Below are 24,478 nucleotides of genomic sequence, written 5' to 3'. Positions count from 1 at the left end.
TAACTAGGAGGAGACTGGGATTAACTAGGAGGAGACTGGTATTAACTAGGATGAGACTGGAGACTGGGATTAACCAGGAGGAGACTGGAGACTGGGATTAACCAGGAGGAGACTGGAGACTGGGATTAACTAGGAGGAGACTGGAGACTGGGATTAACCAGGATGAGACTGGAGACTGGGATTAACTAGGAGGAGACTGGCATTAACCAGGAGGATACTGGAGACTGGGATTAACTAGGAGGAGACTGGAGACTGGGATTAACCAGGAAGAGACTGGGATTAACTAGGAAGATGCTGGAGACTGGGATTAACTAGGAGGAGACTGGAGACTGGGATTAACCAGGAAGAGACTGGGATTAACTAGGAGGAGACTGTAGACTGGGATTAACTAGGAGGAGACTGGAGACTGGGATTAACTAGGAGGAGACTGGGATTAAATAGGAGGAGACTGGGATTAACTAGGAGGAGACTGTAGACTGGGATTAACTAGGAGGAGACTGGAGACTGGGATTAACTAGGAGGAGACTGGGATTAACCAGGAGGAGACTGGAGACTGGGATTAACCAGGAGGAGACTGGCATTAACCAGGAGGAGACTGGAGACTGGGATTAACCAGGAGGAGACTGGAGACTGGGATTAACTAGGAGGAGACTGGGATTAACCAGGAGGAGACTGGAGACTGGGATTAACTAGGAGGATACTGGAGACTGGGATTAACTAGGAGGATACTGGAGACTGGGATTAACTAGGAGGAGACTGGAGACTGGGATTAACCAGGAAGAGATTGGAGACTGGGATTAACCAGGAGGAGACTGGCATTAACCAGGAGGAGACTGTAGACTGGGATTAACCAGGAAGAGATTGGAGACTGGGATTAGCCAGGAGGAGACTGGCATTAACCAGAAGGCTGGGATTAACCAGGAAGAGATTGGAGACTGGGATTAACCAGGAGGAGACTGGAGACTGGGATTAACTAGGAGGAGACTGGGATTAACTAGGAGGATACTGGAGACTGGGATTAACTAGGAGGAGACTGGAGACTGGGATTAACCAGGAAGAGATTGGAGACTGGGATTAACCAGGAGGAGACTGGCATTAACCAGGAGGAGACTGTAGACTGGGATTAACCAGGAGGAGACTGGAGACTGGGATTAACCAGGAGGAGACTGGAGACTGGGATTAACTAGGAGGAGACTGGAGACTGGGATTAACCAGGAGGAGACTGTAGACTGGGATTAGCCAGGAGGAGACTGGCATTAACCAGGAGGCTGGGATTAACCAGGAAGAGATTGGAGACTGGGATTAACCAGGAGGAGACTGGAGACTGGGATTAACTAGGAGGAGACTGGAGACTGGGATTAACCAGGAGGAGACTGGAGACTGGGATTAACCAGGAGGAGACTGGAGACTGGGATTAACCAGGAGGAGACTGGGATTAACTAGGAGGAGACTGGAGACTGGGATTAACTAGGAGGAGACTGTAGACTGGGATTAACTAGGAGGAGACTGGGATTAACTAGGAGGAGACTGGAGACTGGGATTAACTAGGAGGAGACTGGGATTAACTAGGAGGAGACTTGAATTAACCAGGAGGAGACTGGAGACTGGAATTAACCAGGAGGAGACTGGAGACTGGGATTAACTAGGAGGAGACTGTAGACTGGGATTAACCAGGAGGAGACTGGGATTAACTAGGAGGAGACCGGGATTAACCAGGATGAGACTGGGATTAACCAGGAGGAGACTGGAGACTGGGATTAACCAGGAAGAGATTGGAGACTGGGATTAACCAGGAGGAGACTGTAGACTGGGATTAACCAGGAGGAGACTGGAGACTGGGATTAACTAGGAGGAGACTGGGATTAACTAGGAGGATACTGGAGACTGGGATTAACTAGGAGGAGACTGGAGACTGGGATTAACCAGGAAGAGATTGGAGACTGGGATTAACCAGGAGGAGACTGGCATTAACCAGGAGGAGACTGTAGACTGGGATTAACCAGGAGGAGACTGGAGACTGGGATTAACCAGGAGGAGACTGGAGACTGGGATTAACTAGGAGGAGACTGGAGACTGGGATTAACCAGGAAGAGATTGGAGACTGGGATTAGCCAGGAGGAGACTGGCATTAACCAGAAGGCTGGGATTAACCAGGAAGAGATTGGAGACTGGGATTAACCAGGAGGAGACTGGCATTAACCAGGAGGAGACTGTAGACTGGCATTAACCAGGAGGAGACTGTAGACTGGGATTAGCCAGGAGGAGACTGGAGACTGGGATTAACTAGGAGGAGACTGGAGACTGGGATTAACCAGGAGGAGACTGGAGACTGGGATTAACCAGGAGGAGACTGGAGACTGGGATTAACCAGGAGGAGACTGGGATTAACTAGGAGGAGACTGGAGACTGGGATTAACTAGGAGGAGACTGTAGACTGGGATTAACTAGGAGGAGACTGGGATTAACTAGGAGGAGACTGGAGACTGGGATTAACTAGGAGGAGACTGGGATTAACTAGGAGGAGACTTGAATTAACCAGGAGGAGACTGGAGACTGGAATTAACCAGGAGGAGACTGGAGACTGGGATTAACTAGGAGGAGACTGTAGACTGGGATTAACCAGGAGGAGACTGGGATTAACTAGGAGGAGACCGGGATTAACCAGGATGAGACTGGGATTAACCAGGAGGAGACTGGAGACTGGGATTAACCAGGAAGAGATTGGAGACTGGGATTAACCAGGAGGAGTCTGGCATTAACCAGAAGGAGACTGTAGACTGGGATTAACCAGGAAGAGACTGGAGAGATAAACTGATAAACTAACTCTACCTTGGATACACACCATAACACTGTCATAGATCGACTTGTACACACCCTGGATATACAGTACTTGTCACGCCCTGACCATAGTAAGCTGTTTTTTCTCTCTGTTGGTTGGGGCGTGATAGTGTCTAGGGTGGGTTATCTAGGTGTATTACATTTCTATGGTGGCCTGATATGGTTCCCAATCAGAGGCAGCTGTTTATTGTTGTCTCTGATTGGGGATCATATTCCCCATTGTTAGTTGTGGGATCTTGACTATGTTTAGTTGCCTGTCTGCACTATTTTGTATAGCTTCACGTTTCGTTTGTGCTTTATTGTTTTGGTGAGTTTTCATTTTATAAAAAATATGTGGAACTCTACTCACGCTGCTGCGCCTTGGTCTCACTCATACGACGATCGTGACTACTTCTATAGATCGACTTGTACACACCCTGGATATACAGTATTCTACTTCCTACTACTGAAGAGATGAGCTGCTAATCAAACACATTCCACCCTTTAAACACCATACAGACCGACTGTTTCTCAACCAGCTCTGATGATGACATTACGTATTGAACCAATAGCTTTATACCTCTAGGGATTGATTCTTGATTTCGTGTGTTTGTGTGTGGTGTGTGGTGTGTGTGTGTGTGTGTGTAGAGAGAGAGACAGACCAATATAAAGGACCATTAGTGAATACTAAGAATACGTGTGTATTCTCCTATACCGAAGTTTATAATACCAGACCATCAAAACATTAGAATGGGATCAAAACAGTTTTATAACATCAAATATCTATAATGTATATGTAGGAAATGGATAACCGTACATTAACTACTAACTAGACGAACAAAATGGTTAACTGTACATTAACTACTAACTAGACAAACAAAATGGTTAACTGTACTTAAATTAGTAACTAGACGAACAAAATGATTAACTGTACTTAAATGAGTAACTAGACGAACAAAATGGCTAACTGTACATTAACTACTAACTAGACGAACAAAATGGTTAACTGTACTTCAACAAGCCAGAAATGGTCCAATTGTTAGCATAAGAGCACAGATAACTGCCGTTTTAAAACAAACACATTATCTTTATTTATTCTCTATAATCTAACAAGATAACAAGGCATTGAACAATTTTTTTTATTTTTATTTATATATATATATTTTTTTATCCCCTTTTCTCCCCAATTTTCGTGGTATCCAATCGCTAGTAATTACTATCTTGTCTCATTGCTACAACTCCCGTACGGGCTCGGGAGAGACGAAGGTCGAAAGCCATGCGTCCTCCGAAGCACAACCCAACCAAGCCGCACTGCTTCTTTAACACAGCGCGCCTCCAACCCGGAAGCCAGCCGCACCAATGTGTCGGAGGAAACACCGTGCACCTGGCCCCCTTGGTTAGCGCGCACTGCGCCCGGCCCGCCACAGGAGTCGCTGGAGCGCGATGAGCCTAAACAGGGCTGGGGGGGGGGGGGTGGAGTGGGGCTAGGGGACCTAAACAGGGCTGGGGGGGTGGAGTGGGGCTAGGGGACCTAAACAGGGCTGGGGGGGTGGAGTGGGGCTAGGGGACCTAAACAGGGCTGGGGGGTAGAGTGGGGCCAGGGGACCTAAACAGGGCTGGGGAACAGGAGTGGGGCTAGGGGACCTAAACAGGGCTGGGGGGGTGGAGTGGGGCTAGGGGACCTAAACAGGGCTGGGGGGGTGGAGTGGGGCTAGGGGACCTAAACAGGGCTGGGGCAGGATGTTTGGGGGCAGGAACAGGGGCTGTCCAGCCTCTGTCCACACTGCCAGCAGCAGTAATGGTCCTGGTGCCACGCCCGACTGTCGTTCCCCTTCTTGTAGTCCTCGCAGAAGATCAGCTGCAGACAGGACGAGGAAAGACAGAATGTGTTTAAGGGTTCTTTGTTGGGTAAAAGGGTTCTCCCTGTAACTGTAAATGGTTATTCTACAGCCTTTATGGTTCTAGATAGCTTCTATCTTTGAGAGAACATGTATTGTGTCTACGTCCAAAATGGCACCCTACTACCTATATAGTGAACTAATTTAGACTACGCCCCATTTGGGACACAGCCACTGTGTCTGTGGTAATCTCCCCATAGAATAAGAATGGATAGAATGGGCGTCCCTCCTTCTATCTCTATGAGTCCCAGTCACCTCGTCACAGCCATGGCAGCGTGGTCTGGTCCTCTGGCAGTAGTGTCTTCCACACAGCAGCTCTCCTTCCTTCCCTCCTCCCCACCTTGCTCTCCCTCCTCCTTTCCTCTCCTCTCCTTTCGCCTCCCTCCTCTCCCCTCCCTCCTCCTCTCCTCTCGTCTCCCTCCTCTCCCCTCCCCTTTCCTTTTGCCTCCCTCCTCTCCCCTCCCTCCTCTCCTCCTCTCCTCTCCTTTCGCCTTCCTCCTCTCCCCTCTATTCTCCTTTCGCCTCCCTCCTCTCCCCTCTATTCTCCTTTCGCCTCCCTCCTCTGCTCTCACCTCGTCACAGCCTGCACAACGTGGTCTGGTCCTCTGGCAGTAGTGTCTTCCACACAGCAGCTCTCCTTCCTTCCCTCCTCCCCACCTTGCTCTCCCTCCTCCTTTCCTCTCCTCTCCTTTCGCCTCCCTCCTCTCCCCTCCCTCCTCCTCTCCTCTCCTCTCGTCTCCCTCCTCTCCCCTCCCCTTTCCTTTTGCCTCCCTCCTCTCCCCTCCCTCCTCTCCTCCTCTCCTCTCCTTTCGCCTTCCTCCTCTCCCCTCTATTCTCCTTTCGCCTCCCTCCTCTCCCCTCCCTCCTCCTCTCCCTCCTCTGCTCTCACCTCGTCACAGCCTGCACAACGTGGTCTGGTCCTCTGGCAGTAGTGTCTTCCACACAGCAGCTCTCCTTCCTTCCAGAAGTATACCAGATCAACCAGGGCCTCCCCACACTCTGAACACACAAAGCAGGTGGGGTGCCACTGCTTGTCGTAGCCTGCCCCCTCTGCATAGACTACAGGACTGTCCAGGGGGGTGAGCTCCCCGCAACCACTGCAATGCTGTAGGAGAGAGGAGAAGTAGAGGGAATGGAGAGGGGGAGGTAGAGAGACAGAGAGAGACAGAGTAAAGATAGTTGAGAGAGTAGACAGAGACAGAGAGAAACAGAGAGAGAGAGTAGAGATAGTTGAGAGAGTAGACAGAGACAGAGAGAAACAGAGAGAGAGAGAGATAGTTGAGAGAGTAGACAGAGAGTAGACAGAGAGAGAGAGTAGAGATAGTTGAGAGAGTAGACAGAGAAAGACAGAGAGAAACAGAGAGAGAGAGTAGAGATAGTTGAGAGAGTAGACAGAGACAGACAGAGAGAAACAGAGAGAGAGAGATGGGGAATAAGAGGGAACAGAGAGAGAGAAAAACAATACCATTGAGAATTTTGTGGAACAATGAAAGAACTCAATCTGAGCACCACGAAGACTCATGATCCAGATGGAGCAACTCCACCCAGTCCTAGAGAGACGTTGGGAGGCTGGCTGGGTGTAACCCACGAGCCAGTACACTGTTTTATCAACACAAAACAACGTGATGATACTGCATGGGCCTCTCTCAAAGTAATCAAGTTCACATCACCATAGCAACAGCACCAAGGCCAACCGTGAACCCAAACCATGGTGCATTTCTGTTATGATAGAAGCAATCAGATGCAGATGTTTAGTCAGCCTTTGACACTCTCTCTCTCTCTCTCTCTCTCTCAATTCAATTCAATTTCAATTCAATTGACTTTATTGACATGGCAAGTTCATTATTACTTACATTGTCAAAGTATACATATCGAAAAATAAAAATCAAATATATATGTGTATATATATACAAAATATATATATATTTATATATAAATAAATGGTGGGACCAACAGCAATAATAACAGTAGTAGTGGACATGGGATTACCGTTAACAACAACTACAACAACAATATTAATCAGAACAACAATAAATTAAAGCAACAGTAGTAGACCAGTGTCAATATGACTTGAGAAGACATATGACCTGGTATGAAAGACAAAACAAAACTAAGCTAAATGGGAAATATTATCAACATTACTTTGCATTTTTCACTGGCTGTCCCTCAGGTTGTGGCAGGAGGACACATATTTGGCTGCCAAAACTGCACATTTTGGCTTTTCACCCAATAAATATTTGATTTTTTCTTCATCTTTTATAGTTTCAAATTCTTTGTATTGAGTTATAATTTTGGGAAAGAAATATGCTCTTAGGTCTGAGTATTTGTCACAGTGTAGTAGGAAATGCACCTCTGTCTCTACCTCTCCCCTGGAGCAGAGTGAGCACGGCCTGTCCTCTCTGGGCAGCCAGGTTTGTCTGTGACGACCGGTCTCTATAGCCAGACGGTGCTCACTGAGTCTGTACCTAGTCAATGTTTTCCTCAGTTTTCTATCAGTCACAGTGGTCAGATAGTCTGCCACCATGTACTGTCTGTTTAGAGCCAAATAGCATTGAAGTTTACTTTGATTTTTTGTGGTGTCTTTCCAATAGGTGATATATTTTTCTTTTTGTTTTGTGATGATTTGGTTGGGCCAGATTTTCTGAGGGCTGTCCCGAGGCTCTATGGGGTTGGTTTGGGTTGGTGAACTGAGCCTCAGAACCAGCTGGCTGAGGGGACTCTTCTCTGGTTTCATCTCTTGACATTGTAGAGCTGTGTGATGGAATGTTTTAGGGTCACTTGTTTTTAGATGGTTGTAAAATTTGATGGCTCTTTTTTCTATTCGAATGAGGAGGGGGTATTGGCCCAATTCTGCCCTACATGCGTTATTTGGAGTTTTTCTTTGTACTTGCAATACAGTCTTGCAAAACTCTGCATGCAATATTTCAGTTGGATGTTTGTCCCATTTAGTAAATTCATTATTAGAGAGTGGACCCCATACTTCACTGCCATATAGAGCAATTGGTTCTATAACTGATTGAAAAATTTTGAGCCAGATTCTAATTGGAATTTCAATTTTGATGTTCCTTTTAATGGCATAGAATGCTCTTCTTGCTTTGTCTCTCAGCTCATTCACAGCCATGTGAAAGCTACCTGTGTTGCTCATATTTAGTCCTAGATATGTGTAGTTTTTGGTGTGTTCTAATAGAACTGTGTCCAAATAGAATTTATATTTGTCATCCTTATTTCCCGACCTTTTTTGGAATATCATTATATTTGTTTTTTTTAGGTTAACGGTCAGAGCCCAGGTCTGACAGAACCTGTGAAGACGATCTAGGTGCTGCTGTAACCCCTCTTTAGTGGGAGACAGCAGCACCAGGTCATCTGCGTACAGCAGACACTTGATTTCAGTGTTGTGTAGGGTGATACCAGGTGCTGCCGATTCTTCTAATGTTTTTGCCAATTCATTAATGTAGATGTTAAATAATGTTGGACTTATTGGGCAGCCCTGTTTCACTCCCCGCCCCTGAGAGAAGAAGTCTGTTTGCTTGTTGCCAATTTTAACCGCACATTTGTTTTTAGTGTACATTGATTTAATAAAATCATATGTTTTCCCTCCAATACCACTTTCTATTAGTTTATAAAAAAGACCTTCGTGCCAAATTGAATCAAATGCTTTCTTGAAATCTACAAAACACGAATAGATTTTGCCTTTGTTTTGGTTAACTTGTTTATCAATTAGAGTGTGGAGGGTGTAAATGTGGTCTGTTGTACGATAATTTTTTAGAAATCCAATCTGGCTTCTGCTCAGGACGTTGTGTTCGTCAAGGAAATGATGTAGTCTGCTATTTATAATACTGCAGAGAATTTTCCCCAAGTTGCTGTTAACGCAAATTCCTCTGTAATTATTTGGGTCAAATTTGTCTCCATTTTTATAGATTGGTGTGATCAATCCCTGGTTCCAAATATCGGGGAAAATACCTGCAGTGAGGATAATGTTGAAGAGTTTGAGTATAGCCAATTTGAATTTGTGGTCTGTATATTTGATCATTTCATTTAAAATACCATCAGCACCACAGGCCTTTTTGGGTTGGAGATTGCATAGTTTTTCCAATAATTCTTCTTCTGTAATTGGGGTATCTACAGGATTCTGATAGTCTTTGACTGCTAATTCAAGGATTTGTAATTTTTCTTGTATATCTTTTTGTTCTGGGCTCTTTGTTATATTGCTGTAGAGGTTTGCAAAGTGATTTCTCCACATATCCCCATTTTGGATAGCCAATTCCTCATGATGAGGTTTGTTTAATTTATTCCAATTCTCCCAGAAGTGGTTTGATTCTATGGATTCCTCAATTCCAACCAGCTGATTTCTAATGTGCTGTTCCTTTTTTGTTCTTAGGGTGCGTTTGTATTGCTTCAGTGTTTCCCCATATTGAAGGCGTATATTTTTGTTGTCTGGTTCTCTGTGTTTTTGATTAGATATATTTCTCAATGACTTTCTTAGATTTTTGCAATCATTATCAAACCATTTTTCATTATCTGTTATTTTTGGTTTGCTCTTATGCTTCTTTAGATTAGCCAAGGAGGCTAATTTGTCAAATATAAAGTTTATGTTCCTAACGGCCAAATTTACACCTTCATTGCTGAAGGAGAATGTTAAGGCTAAAAAGTTGTCCAGGAGAGATTGTATTTTTTGGCTACTAATTGCTTTTTGGTAGATGTCTGTACTGTTTGCACTCCATCTATAGGCTTGTTTAGTACCATGTAATTTATTGGGCCGTGATGCTTCATGGTTGGGTTCTGCTCTTCTCAGATACACTGTGATTTTACTGTGGTCTGAGAGAGGTGTTAGTGGGCTGACTGTGAAGGCTCTGAGAGACTCTGGGTTTAGGTCGGTGAGGAAGTAGTCTACAGTGCTGCTGCCAAGGGATGAGCTGTAGGTGTACCTACCAAAAGAGTCTCCTCTCAGCCTGCCATTGACTATGTACAGACCCAGTGTTCGACAGAGCCTCAGGAGCTGTACTCCGTTTTTGTTTTTCACTTTGTCATAGTTGTTTCTGTGGGGGTATGTGGGGAGGGAAAGGTTGTTGCTTCCTGGTAGGTGTTTATCCCCATGACTGTTAATAGTGTCTTGTTCTTCTGCTGTTCTAGCATTCAGGTCTCCACAGACCAGTACGTTGCCTTGGGCCTGAAAGTGACTAATCTCCCCCTCTAGAATGGAGAAACTCTCTTCGTTGAAGTAGGGTGACTCTGACGGGGGAATGTATGTGGCACAGAGGAAGACGTTTTTATCTGTCAAGATAGCCTCCTTGTTGATTTTTAACCAGATAAAGAATTCTCCTGTTTTGATCAATTCGATTGAATTAATTAGTTCAGATTTATACCATATTAACATTCCCCCTGAGTCTCTGCCCTGTTTGATTCCTTTTAATTTAGTGGATGGTATGATTATCTCCCTATAACCTAGTGGACAGCCAGTGGAAACATCACCTCTGCACCATGTTTCCTGTAGTACTACAATATCAACATCATCAATTTCTTTCAGGAAGTCTGGGTTTCTGCTCTTTAGCCCAAAAGCAGAGGACTTCAATCCTTGTAAATTCCAACATGCAACGTAAAAAGACTTCATAACTTTTTTTTCTCTTTCTTTTCTTTACCTTTCAAAATGAGACAAACATTCAGAATCCAAGAAGAACCATTAAAACAGGATTTTTCAATTAAAGTAAACTCTTATTTTGCAAATGTGATTTGTTTATCATTTAAGATAGAATTTGTGTCATGCCACTTGGGTGGATGTAGTGTGAGGATGGTGGTGTTCTTGTGCTCATCTTACCATGACCCTCGGCCTATCACATGTGAGCATAGTAGACTCAGCATTTGTTTAATGTCACTCATTTGGTTGGTGGGGGCTGGGCCAGTTGCTCCTCTCACAGCCTGTGCGTAGCTCTGCCTGCTGGGCTGTGGCTCCTCCAGGTGTGGGTCTGCGGTGGGGAGGAGGGGGGTGGTAGGCCTCATCTGGTTGGCTCTGAAGCTGGGCTGGGGTGGTCTGTGCTGCGCTGGCTGTGGTGGGCATTGAGGTTGGTGGTGCTGTGGTCGTGGCTGGGGGGTCCAGGGTGCTGGTCCGGGGTGTTGTCTCGGTGATCTCGGCGGGGTGGAGATTGCTCCGCTGTTCCTGGGTGGAGAGGTCGGGCTGCGGTTTAAAGCGACGTCCTTGAGAGTCTTGGCAAGGATGGGGACTGTCTCCCTGTACAGGTGAACATGGTCATAGAGACAGTCCAGATCGAGGGTGGGATGGTGGGCCAGGTGTACATTGGGTCGCAGGGCACAGTCCCGGGATAGGCTGGCGTTTATTCTTTGGATTGTGGCAGGGTGGAAGTCCCTCCTCTGTAGAAGGGTTGACACTATGATTCTTGAGTTGGGGAAGATTGCGGAGGCCTTCTCAATCACTCCCCGTAGTGAAGTCGCCACCCTCTCCTGCTGAGCACGCAGGTCGTTGCTTCCGGTATGTATAATTATGTGGCTTGGCGACCCGAGATGGGCCTTATCAAGCAGCTCCATGGCACTCTGCGTTGTTGGGCACCACACCTTTCTCGTTTTGTGTCTAGGGAAAAGTTTCTTCTCCTGGACATACTTCCCATTTGAGTCCATTAACAGGACGATGTCAGCCAGTGTTTCTTCTGGACTGGGGGGGGCAGAGTGGGGGCTGGTGGGTGTTGGAGCTGGGGTGTGGCTGGTCTGTGTCGGTGCCACTGTCAGTGGGAGGCTGTTCTGTGGGTTGGGGAGGAGGGGTGCAGCAGGCAGGGCTGGGGAAGTCTGGCTGGTTGAGCTGGGCTCCTCTGCTGTGTGAGGGCAGGTCATAGGGTGGTGATCTAGCTGCTCCTGCAGCCTGTCTTCTGCTCTCTTTCTCTCCTGCAGCTCCTCTCTTAGTGTGGTCAGCTCCTTATTGCTGCTCTGCCTGTCTTTTTGGAGCTCTCTCACCTCCTGTGTTAGATCAGCCAGCTCTCTCTTGAGTCCGTCTCTCTCTTGCTGAACCTCTTTCAGCTGTGTTGCAAGGCTGCTGTCCTGCTCTGTCCTCACCTTGGTTAGGAGCTCCTCTAAGGTGTGGTTGTCTGGTTGCTGCTTGCTCACGCTCTCCCTGAGCAGGACCACCTCCCCCTCCAGTTTGGTGAACTCATCCCTCATGGCAGCCATGGTGGTGAGGAGGGCCTGAGCCTGCTCTGCACTGAGGGGGTCGCTCTCCTCCTGTGGCGTGTCCTCCACTATGGTGGGAAGAGAGGTGCTGGAAGTGCCTTTTTGGGTGGGGAGGGTAGGGGTGAGGGTGGTGCTGGTGGAGTTTGTCTTGTGGGAGGGCATGTCACTGGTGGTGTTCTTCTCTCTCTCCGCTCTCTCCTTAATGGTCTGAAAGTCTGTTTCAAACAGCCTGATGTTACCTTGCACCATGACAGTCCCAGTCTTGTAGAGGTTGATTGTTATCATGGTGCTGTCAGGGTCGTCTGTCTCTTTGATTTTCAGCTTCCACCCATTACAGATTCCCTCTTTCTTTATGCATGGGTAGTGAGAGCAGACTGCTGAGCGCCATGCATTTGGCTGGTCAGTGAGAAAGATGAGATTACTCACGTCACCGTTTTTGTAGAGGTCTGCAAAAAGGGTTTCTGGCCTCTCCTCTAGTAGTTTCTGTTTGAAAGCTTTCCTCATTGTGTCATTTTTGGCCTTTTTTGTGTAGAGAATGGATTCTGCGCTGAGGGGGAGTAGGGACATGGTGTCTGTGCGCTCTGCTACTACCGCTGTTGCTGCGCTGTTCTGCTGCCCCGTTGCCATGGCAACCGATTTGTTCGTCTGCTGTTCGCGCTACTTTAGTTCAAAAAACAGCAAAAAGAGTGAAAAATCCTCACACAAAAAACTGAAGATATGTTTACCGTTAGTCCGTGCTCCTTTTTGGTTTTCTCACTCAGTTTGGTCGTTTGATGTAGTTGTATTAACTGCCCTTGCTAGGTTTGTTCTTGCTCGTTTCTTCTGGCTAGCTTGTTAGTCTGCTGGCTAGGTCTTTGTTGTGTAGCTAGCTAGCTAGACTCAAAACGTCTTAACTTGAGGCGCAAAGTTACTTTTTTTTTCTATTCTGAATGAATAGAGTTGTTGTTCATCACTTCTTGTCTGGAGTTCTTCTTCGATTAGAGTGTTTATCTCATTCTAAAAACCAAAAAAAATCAAATATATCAGGAGCTCATGTTGAGCATCTCTCTCTCTCTCTCTCTCTCTCTCTCTCTCTCCGCCTCTCTCTCTCTCTCTCTCTCTCTCTCTCTCTCTCTCTCTCTCTCTCTCTCTCTCTCTCTCTCTCTCTCTCTCTCTCTCTCTCTCTCTCTCTCTCTCTCTCTCTCTCTCTCTCTCTCTCTCTCTCTCTCTCTCTCTCCGCCTCTCTCTCTCTCTCTCTCTCTCTCTCTCTCTCTCTCTCTCTCTCTCTCTCTCTCTCTCTCTCTCTCTCTCTCTCTCTCTCTCTCTGCCTCTCTCTCTCTCTGCCTCTCTCTCTGCCTCTCTCTCCGCCTCTCTCTCTCTCTCTCTTTCTCTCTCTCTCTCTCTCTCTCTCTCTCTCTCTCTCTCTCTCTCTCTCTCTCTCTGCCTCTCTCTCTCTCTCTCTCTCTCTGCCTCTCTCTCTCTCCACCTCTCTCTCTCTCCGCCTCTCTCTCTCTCCGCCTCTCTCTCTCTCTCTCTCTCTCTCTCTCTCTCTCTCTCTCACAAACAGAGTAAAATGTTTGTCTGTGTATCTGTATAACAAGCTCTCTCTTCATTCTGAATGTATAATAACAAGAGAGAGGGGGCAGAGACATTTAAGGACAACAACATTTTTTTTCCCCCTCGTCATTTCTCCATCAATACTCCATATTTTGGAATGAAATTTGGCACACGTGCTGAAAACCATTCCCTAAGTGGTCAGCAGACGGCGGCGCGGTCCGCTCGCTAGTTTTCTTGTAAAAAGATGTGATGATAATTTCGCATCTCCCAAAGGGGTCTTTTAAAATAACCTCCAATAAATTCTAAAGTTGTTCAAAGTGACACCAGAGAAAGATTAATTATGACCTTCACCTTCTATTTGAATATCCGAGAAGGGTCGATTTAATTAAAAACGATCTTTTCTCTGCTATCTTTCCCAGCAAAAACTTAAGCAAAGCTAACTAATTACATAGGGGAAAAAGCAACCGCTAACAGCTAATATTTCATTTTTGCTAAAGGAGAAACAAAAACAAAAAAAATGGCCAGAATTAGGATTACAGATCATACAGTCTCAGTCAACGTGAGAATGCAACGGCCCTTGATTGGATATCTACTTGATCTATGTTCGGGCCGGTGACGTATCAAACACCTCGCCAGGTCCCCTAGCCACTCTCTCATCTTGATGAGCTAGCAAGAGACAACAACAACAACAACAAAAATCCTAGCTAGCTAACGTTATATCCTCAGCCATATTCAAAATGTAATTCAAGCCAGATAAACTTGCATTATTTAAATTGTATCGGTTTCTGTATAGTTTGACGTAGTCGTTGCTTGCTAGCTAGCTAGCTATCCAGGCTCCAGCTGGAGTCTCACAGGCAGAGAAAATTACACATTACTATTACTTAAAAGACCCGGCCCAGCTAGTTGTCATCAAGAATAACAGATCAGGTTAGAATAACTGAATATGTGATTTATGGTTAGGGATGAGCGACGGACTGTACAGCCTAAAGTGAGAGTAATTGTAATTGTAAACAAACACTGTTTAGCCTCAGAATATGGTTAAAGTTGTCATTTTGTATCCATAGCTCTATCGATTAATTTCTCCATCCCGAATTCTTCCGTTTTTTTACCAAAACAGTGGCGGGGTGTTTGGGCTTGTTGTTCTTTGAACTATAGATTTGCCCCTGTAATAACCAATGGGTATCTATCTAGATTAGGACCCATTGAACAGATTCTGAGATGAGAGATTGCATGTGTGTCTTACATGATTTTTTTTTTTTACAGTACTCTAGTAGGTGCTGTTGTGTGTTTGCTGAAAAGCCTTGTTAGTGCATAGGTCCAATTAGAGTTGGAATTTCCTGGCATTTTCTGCTTCAGACAAAAGCTAATATTTCACTTAAAACATACTTTTTTTGTATTTAATTTCCAGTTTTTTTTTAGTTTTTTACCCGGAAGATCTGATAACAGCACAAGTCCTGCCACCAAACATTATTGCTGTGCATTAGAACTATTTGAAATGGCATAAAACTACATGGCTGTCAATGGTTTTCAAAATGGTACAGCTCTTTAACAGTTTAAGCTACAGACACGAGGCCAACTGTAAAAAAGGTCTTACAATTACACACCTAGTTTATGAACGACATCATTATTTAAATGTGCATACATTTGCATAAAAGAAATACAAACATATTTTTTTGTATTAATATAGTGCCTTCGGGGGAAAGTATTCAGACCCCTTGACTTTTTCCAATTGAGCTCAGGTGCATCCTGTTTCCATTGATCATCCTTGAGATGTTTCTACAACTTGATTGGAGTCCACCTGTGGAAAATTCAATTGATTGGACATGATTTGGAAAGGCACACACCAGTCTATATAAGGTCCCACAGTTGACAGTGCATGTCAGAGCAAAAACCAAGGCTTGAGGTCGAAGGAATTGTCCGTAGAGCTCCGAGACAGGATTGTGTCGAGGCCCAGATCTGAGGAAGGGTACCAAAAAATTTCTGCAGCATTGAAGGTTCCCAAGAACCCGATGGTCACTCTGGCAGAGCTCCAGAGTTCCTCTGTGGAGATGAGAGAACCTTCCAGAAAGACAACCATCTCTGCAGCACTCGAGGAATCAGGTCTTTATGGTAGACTGGCCAGACAGAAGCCACTCCTCAGTAAAAGGCACATGACAGCCTGCTTGGAGTTTGCCAAAAGGCACCTAAAGGACTCTCAGACCATGAGAAACAAGATTCTCTGGTCTGATGAAACCAAGATTTAACTCTTTGGCCTGAATGCCAAGCGTCACATCTGGAGGAAACCTGGCACCATCTCTACGGTGAAGCATGGTGGTGGCAGCATCATATGTCCTTGAGTGGCCCAACAAGAGCCCAGGCTTGAACCAGATCGAACATCTCTGGAGAGACTTGAAAACAGCTGTGCAGCAACACGCCCCATCCAACCTGACAGAGCTTGAGAGGATCTGCAGAGAAGAATGGAGAAACTCCCCAAATACAGGTGTGCCAAGCTTGTAGTGTCATATCCAAGAAAACTCTAGGCTGTAATCACTGCCAAAGGTGCTTCAACAAAGTACTGAGTAAAGGGTCTGAATACTTATGTAAATTTGATAATTCCGTTAAATAATAATAATTAAAAAAACGAAAAACCTGTTTTTGCTTTGTCATTATGGGGTATTGTGATGTCATTATGGGGTATTGTGATGTCATTATAGGGTATTGCGATGTCATTATGGGGTATTGCGATGTCATTATGGGGTATTGTGCGTAGATTGATGCGAAATAAAATCTATTTAATACGTTTTAGAACAAGGCTGTGACGTAACAGCATGTGGAAAAAGTCAAGGGGTTTGAATACTTCCCGAAGAAAGAATTCTTAGGCGGAGCTAGCATGTTGGAGTGAACGGCGGTGTGTGAGAGGCTCCTGCAACTTTTTTGCGAAATAATCTAACTTAACCTACTTTATGATACTTTTTACAACAAACGTTTCTTTCTAATACAACATTGTAACTTTCTGTGTAAAAATGCCGAGTAATAAGCGACCAAAGGACAATAAATCCACATCGGAGGCCTACTCCACACCAAACAACGAGACAGACATGGCGGAAGGCACAGGCAACAACGTGACACTTAAAGAACTTACCCGGGATTTGGGAGAACTACGTGTTGCTTTAGCTGAGGATCTTAAGGCTACTATTGCTGAACTGGACACCAAAATCGAGAGCACCATTCGAACGGTCGCTTCGCAGGGCCAGAGTATTGTGGACCTTGAGAAAGCTTCTGAATTCAACGCTGGTAGGATCGACGAGTTAGAAAAGCTATGCTCGTCACTGCAGGATAGGGTGCAGAGGCTTTCTGTGAAAGTGGTCGACCTGGAGGGCCGTTCCAGACGTAATAACCTTCGCGTTGTTGGTCTGGCAGAGGGGGTAGAGGCGGGCTCTCGCCCCACCGACTTCTTCGCCAAGCTATTGAAGGATGCAATGGGATTGGATGTTTTGGCTTCGGACCCCCAGCTGGACCGTGCACATCGCGCCCTTGTCCCAGTGCCTGGACCGGGCCAACGTCCTCGCCCAGTAATCATCTGTTGTCACAGTTTCAAGACCAAGGATCTTATCCTGCGCGAGGCCCGAATGAGGGGCAACCTGTTACATAAAGGGCACCCCTTCCGTGTCTATGATGATTACGCGCCCGATGTGGCAAAGCACCGCGGCGGCTACAGAGATGTCATGACCAAACTCTACAAACTCCATCTTCGCCCAGCCTTGCTCTTCCCTGCAAGACTAAGAATTACCCCGCCTTCCGGTGAGAAGATTTGGCTCTCCTCGGTTTTGGACGCAGAGAAGTTTATCCCGGGAACATATGCCAATCCCCCGTACAGGTTAGAGTGCCTTGTCATTGTGTGTTAGGGTCTGCTCATGGAATCGAATCCATACTATACCATAACGGGTGAAACCGTATTGAACGGTCTCAACAAGGGCTACCGAACATGTAAGATGCTGTGGAGGGCGGTCTGAGCTCTCAGTTAAAGTCACTTTCATTCTGGCTGTGTTCAGAGCGATGCCTATTTGGGATGCCTTCCAGGTTTGATCATTGACACTTTCGGATGAATATACTTATATTCCCCCATTTTTTGTTTTGTTTCGTTATTTATTTTTCAATTCTTACATTTATTGTTATTACAATACCATTTATTTATTGCTTGCAGGGGACTGGGGGTGATGGTTGGGAAGGGGCAGACACAGACACCTGGATAGCAAGTTGATGTTTTGTGCCGTTCTGCCTTTGTTTTAGCCGAGGGCCGCTCTCCCGATTAGATCCCCACCAGCCCTCTGTAGTGTCTGTGTAGGTGTGCGTACATATAATCATTATTTGTACTTTATAATTATTTTCTCTTAGCATTTTACTATTATGTATGTGTATATTTTAAATTAGTGTAGATTAGTACTCTGGGGCATGAATGTTTGTGTATGTATGTGTATGTATGTGTATATATGCATATGTATATAGGTATGGGTGTGTGTGTGTGTGTATATGTATATATATATTTTTAAATATATACTTTTATATGTATTTTTTGGGGGTGTATGTGTGTGTGTGTATGTATGTACGTATGTATGTATGTGTGTGTATGTATATGTGTATGTATATGTGTATGTGTGTGTATGTATGTATATATATATATATATATATATATATATATATATATATATATATATATATATATATATATATATAACCTTTTTATTTATTTATTTTCTGACTGGGGGGTACGTTTAATTTAGAAAAATTCTTGTTTCCGATCTAACCCACAATATGTAAATGTATGCCGTCTATGTCGGTTGCTGATGGTTCATGTTTAGACCGGCATTGCTTAGCAATATAATCTTGTGATGCTATATCTTGCTTATCTCAGGGATTGACCCAAGATGACGCTTAAGTGCGCAATATGTTTAAGTTGCAACTTATTCTCTTTAGGTTTATTAGATGCTAATTGAACACTTTATTCGCGGGAGCCTCCTCAGTTCATATGTTAGTAGAAGTTCTAGGATAGTGAGAGGTGAACGTATAGTTGGGATTTTATTTTTGTTTTACCTCTTGTTCGAGGTCGCGCCGTGCTTTTTTGGCATCGGCCAGACAATGTGTTTATTATTTGTATTTTTCTATTTTTTTCTCTCCTATTTGTGTATGCCTGTTAAAGGTGGGTTGATCGGGGGGGGTAAATAGTGGGGAAAGTAGGGGAACAGGGTGGGAAGTAAAGGTGCTTGCAGGGGGGGAGGGGCTGGTTGGATACTGCTCGGGTGTAGGTGCTACATATGCTGATCGTGATGGTTTGGTGCGCTTTCTTACCTTTTTATTGAGTTACATGTTATGCAGGCCACCATAGGAACTACAAATGAGAGGGGGGCGGGGCTCACATTCACTTCCTGGAATGTCAAGGGTTTAAACGAACCAATTAAGAGAGGCAAGGTCCTAGCCCACTTGAAAGCACTCTCGTCTGATATTATATTTTTGCAAGAAACCCATCTGAAAAATAATTCTCATAGCAGACTTAAATGTAGGTGGGTGGGGCAAGTGTATCACTCTAACTTCTCTGCCAAAACGAGAGGCACAGCGATTCTGGTACGGAAAGGAATTCCCTTTCTACATAAAACCACTATTGTGGATAAAGAGGGTCGTTATGTGATCGTAATAGGAGAGATCCACTCTACTTCTGTAACTCTACTAAATATCTATGGGCCAAACATTGATAACCCCTCTTTTTTCAAAAGAGTCCTTGCCCTGATTCCAGATATCTCCCATACTAACCTGATCATTGGAGGGGACCTTAACTGTGTGCTAGACCAATATTTGGACAGATCCTCTACCCGGCGAACCCCCACCTCCTATTCAAGTGAATTCTTGTATACCTACATAAAGAATTCTAACTTATTTGATATATGGAGGATCACTAACCCTACGGGTAGGGAATACTCCTTTTACTCTCATGTTCACAATGTTTATACTCGAATTGACTACTTTTTGGTTGATGCTAAACTACTCCCCTATACCTGTAATGTGAAGTATCATGATATTATAATCTCGGACCACAGTCCACTCACCTTCTCCCTGAGATTGGGTGACATCGTACCAAACGAGAGGGTCTGGAGGTTAAATCCTCAGCTCCTCACAGAACCAACATTCTGTGAACATCTTAAAGACCAAATTACATTTTTCTTTGATACCAACGACAACACAGAGACTTCCCCAGCATTACTGTGGGAAACACTTAAGGCTTATTTGAGAGGCTGTATCATCTCCTATCAGACTGCCAGGAGTAGGCAAAACAGGGGAAAATTGGCTCGGAAGAATTAATGCCATTAAAATGGTCTTCCTCCCACAACTGCTCTACCTATACCAGAACATCCCAGTATTCATACCTAAATCCTTTCATAAACAACTGGACTCAATTATCAATCCTTTCATCTGGGATTATAAAACACACAGGATAGGTAAAAAACACCACTGCAAATCCAAAATGGAAGGAGGATTGTCTCTCCCAAATTTTATATTTTATTACTGGGCCGCTAACCTCCGCGCTGTTACGTTTTTGCTGGATGACGCACGTCCGTCACCCAGCTGGCTTAGTATGGAGCGGGAGGAGTGTCACCCCTTCTCTATTGGTGCTGTGATTTTGTCGCCTGTCAATCTGGAGAGGTCACTTTATCGTAACAATCCTATTATACATAGCACAGTCCGAATCTGGAAGCAAATTAAAACCCACTTTGAGCTTAGACCAATGTCATTCATGCTCCCTGTTGCCAGGAACCCCTCCTTTGCCCCCTCTAACCTTGATAACACCTTTGAGCAATGGGGAGAGTTGGGGATAAGTACCATAGGGGATTTATACACTGCTCAAAAAAATAAAGGGAACACTTAAACAACACAATGTAACTCCAAGTCAATCACACTTCTGTGAAATCAAACTGTCCACTTAGGAAGCAACACTGATTGACAATAAATTTCACATGCTGTTGTGCAAATGGAATAGACAAAAGGTGGAAATTATAGGCAATTAGCAAGACACCCCCAATAAAGGAGTGATTCTGCAGGTGGTGACCACAGACCACTTCTCAGTTCCTATGCTTCCTGGCTGATGTTTTGGTCACTTTTGAATGCTGGCGGTGCTCTCACTCTAGTGGTAGCATGAGACGGAGTCTACAACCCACACAAGTGGCTCAGGTAGTGCAGTTCATCCAGGATGGCACATCAATGCGAGCTGTGGCAAAAAGGTTTGCTGTGTCTGTCAGCGTAGTGTCCAGAGCATGGAGGCGCTACCAGGAGACAGGCCAGTACATCAGGAGACGTGGAGGAGGCCGTAGGAGGGCAACAACCCAGCAGCAGGACCGCTACCTCCGCCTTTGTGCAAGGAGGTGCACTGCCAGCGCCCTGCAAAATGACCTCCAGCAGGCCACAAATGTGCATGTGTCTGCTCAAACGGTCAGAAACAAACTCCATGAGGGTGGTATGAGGGCCCGACGTCCACAGGTGGGGGTTGTGCTTACAGCCCAACACCGTGCAGGACGTTTGGCATTTGCCAGAGAACACCAAGATTGGCAAATTCGCCACTGGCGCCCTGTGCTCTTCACAGATGAAAGCAGGTTCACACTGAGCACATGAGCACATGTGACAGACGTGACAGAGTCTGGAGACGCCGTGGAGAACGTTCTGCTGCCTGCAACATCCTCCAGCATGACCGGTTTGGCGATGGGTCAGTCATGGTGTGGGGTGGCATTTCTTTGTGGGGCCGCACAGCCCTCCATGTGCTCGCCAGAGGTAGCCTGACTGCCATTAGGTACCGAGATGAGATCCTCAGACCCCTTGTGAGACCATATGCTGACACATGCACATTTGTGGCCTGCTGGAGGTCATTTTGCAGGGCGCTGGCAGTGCACCTCCTTGCACAAAGGCGGAGGTAGCGGTCTTGCTGCTGGGTTGTTGCCCTCCTACGGCCTCCTCCACGTCTCCTGATGTACTGGCCTGTCTCCTGGTAGCCCCTCCATGCTCTGGACACTACGCTGACAGACACAGCAAACCTTTTTGCCACAGCTCGCATTGATGTGCCATCCTGGATGAACTGCACTACCTGAGCCACTTGTGTGGGTTGTAGACTCCGTCTCATGCTACCACTAGAGTGAGAGCACCGCCAGCATTCAAAAGTGACCAAAACATCAGCCAGGAAGCATAGGAACTGAGAAGTGGTCTGTGGTCACCACCTGCAGAATCACTCCTTTTTTGGGGGTGTCTTGCTAATTGCCTATAATTTCCACCTTTTGTCTATTCCATTTGCACAACAGCATGTGAAATTTATTGTCAATCAGTGTTGCTTCCTAAGTGGACAGTTTGATTTCACAGAAGTGTGATTGACTTGGAGTTACATTGTGTTGTTTAAGTGTTCCCTTTATTTTTTTGAGCAGTGTATATAGAAGGGACCTTTGCTTCCTTTGAGTTGCTGAGGGAAACTTATAATCTTCCCAGAAGTAACTTTTTCAGATACCTACAAATCAGAGACTATGTTAGAAAACACCTCCCAACATTTGGGAACGCTAAGCCTTCCATGTTTGACGGATGCATAAAAACATCCCCCACCTCAGACAAACTGATATCTCGTTTATATGATGCTTTTCAATCGGTTAGCACACCTTCTACAGATGCCATTAAGGCAAAATGGGAGGAAGAACTAGGGACTGACATTTCGGTGGCAGACTGGGAAGATAGCTTGGAGTATATCCACACCTGCTCCATTAACTCCAGACATCGTCTCATACAATTCAAGGTATTACACAGATTACACTATTCCAAAACCAAACTGCATAGGATATTTCCTGATACATCCCCTATGTGTGATAAATGTCAGGCTGCACAGGGTACACTACTCCACTGCTTTGCCCTATGCTCTAGCTTGTATGGTTACTGGTGTGGAATTTTTAGAATCCTCTCTGAAGTTCTGGAGACTTCAATTGACCCAGACCCGCTTCTGATAATCCTGGGAGTGTCTGATTCCCTAAACGGATTAACCAACCCTCAAAAACAACTCATCTCTTACAGTCTCATTTCGGCAAAAAAACTAATCTTGTTGTTTTGGAAAAAGAGGGAAGCGCCCACTACCAAATTATGGCTCAGCGAATTGGCAAACACTGTACACTTAGAAAGGATTAGATATATTCTGAACAATAAATTATCAACATTTGATCAAATCTGGCAGCCTTTCCTCTCTTACTTGGACCATTCGGCGCTGTGAATTTGTACTTTTTAACGCACTCTCAATAGTAATATTTTAATCCACCTTTGGGCAGCATGTGCTGGCACCGCCACCCGAGCAGTCGGGAGGGGAATAAGGGGAAGGGATAAAGGTGGGGAGGGATAAAGGGGGGGGTGACACCTACCCTCTTTCTTTCTACCTGTCCCTGTTCTGTTTGTCTTGTCTTGTAATATTTGTTTTGTACCCAGAACTCTGGGTCTTGTTCTGTAATATTTGTTTTGTACCCAGAACTCTGGGTCTTTTTGTTTCTGTCTGCTCTTTTATGTTTAGATAAAAAATGTATACCTGCCTTTTATACCTATACACCATTCCTGTGTGTGTTCAATAAAAAATATTTGAATGAATACTTCCCGAAGGCACTGTACTGTATAGCAGTCAGTTGGGAAAATCAGTTGGTAATGAAAGCAAAGTTCTAAGTTAATATTTTAAATGACATACGGTCACTTTTTACTGAGAAGTGTTTTGTCTATACCTGAGCTGACGGAAACAGGGAGAGAGAGAGAGTATACATAATATGACATTTGTAATGTCTTTATTGTTTTGAAACTTCTGTATGTGTAATGTTTACTGTTCATTTTTATTTCACTTTTGTATATTATCTACCTCACTTGCTTTGGCAATGTTAACATATGTTTCCCATGCCAATAAAGCCCCTTGAATTGAATTGAATTGAATTGAGAGAGAGAGAGAGAGAGAGAGAGAGAGAGAGAGAGAGAGAGAGAGAGAGAGAGAGAGAGAGAGAGAGAAAGAGAGAGAGAGAGAAAGAGAGAGAGAGAAAGAGAGAAAGAGAGAGAGAGAGAGAGAGAGAGAGAGAGAGGAGAAAGAGGTAGAAACACAGAGAGAAGAGAGAGAGGAGAGACACAGAGAGAGGGAGAGACACAGAGAGAGGGAGAGACACAGAGAGAGGGAGAGACACAGAGAGATAGAGAGAGAGGGAGAGACACAGAGTGAGGAGAGACAGAGAGAGGGAGAGACACAGAGAGAGGGAGAGACACAGAGAGAGGGAGAGACACAGAGAGAGGGAGAGACACAGAGAGAGGGAGAGACACAGAGAGACACAGAGAGAGGGAGAGACACAGAGAGAGGGAGAGACACAGAGAGAGGGAGAGACAGAGAGAGGGAGAGACACAGAGAGGGAGAGACACAGAGAGAGGGAGAGACAGAGAGAGGGAGAGACACAGAGAGACACAGAGAGGAGAGACACAGAGAGAGAAACAGAACTACTTCTTCTACATTTTGTAGCTAGCAGGGTTGTTCTGTTGCTATTTTAACAGGGCAGCTGAACACCAACTCTCTTTTTTCAGTCATAAATCTTCTGTTCTATCGTCATCACCAGGCACTTATAGTACTAGTGTAACAATATAGCTTCCGTCCCTCTCCTCGCCCCTACCTGGCCTCGAACCAGGGACCCTCTGTACACATTAACAACTTACACCCACGAAGCTTCGTTACCCATCGCGCCACAAAAGCCGCGGCCCTTGCAGAGCAAGGGGAACCACTACTTCAGGGCTCAGAGCGAGTGACGTCACCGACTGAAACGCTATTAGCGCGCACCACCGCAAACTAGCTAGCCATTTCACACCGGTTACACTAGTGTTTAAAGACACGGCCCTAACACACACTTCCTAGGGTACATCCTAAATGGCACCCTATTCTCTATATAGTGCCATGGTCAGAAGTAGTGCACTACAAAATGAGTTACAACTGGTATTGCCTTTCGTCTCTTTCTGATGAAAACATCATAACTCAATGTTATTTTTTTAGAACTATATATTCTGAA

The 24,478-nt window shown here is 45.2% G+C and overlaps 1 protein-coding gene across 3 annotated transcripts in view; it reads right to left on the bottom strand.

The window, feature by feature from the left end:
- Nucleotides 1-4,279: 4,279 nt before the first annotated feature.
- The window catches only part of LOC120065508 (LIM and cysteine-rich domains protein 1-like), a 41,116-nt gene continuing 20,917 nt past the window's right edge, over nt 4,280-24,478 (bottom strand). Inside the window, exons 7-10 of one of the 3 annotated variants that reach the window (XM_039016567.1) lie at nt 5,674-5,820; nt 5,288-5,356; nt 4,538-4,675; nt 4,280-4,386 (exon numbers count right to left, since the gene is read on the bottom strand). In XM_039016567.1, coding sequence (XP_038872495.1) covers nt 4,538-4,675; nt 5,288-5,356; nt 5,674-5,820 — 354 coding nt within the window. In that variant the 3' untranslated portion in view covers nt 4,280-4,386. The other 2 variants (XM_039016565.1, XM_039016566.1) reach the window with 2 other exon arrangements.

Source organism: Salvelinus namaycush, chromosome 20 (assembly GCF_016432855.1).
Source record: "Salvelinus namaycush isolate Seneca chromosome 20, SaNama_1.0, whole genome shotgun sequence".
NCBI lineage: Eukaryota > Metazoa > Chordata > Actinopteri > Salmoniformes > Salmonidae > Salvelinus > Salvelinus namaycush.
The sequence above is the reverse complement of the archived record's forward strand: the minus strand, read 5'-3'. Positions and strand labels throughout refer to the sequence as shown.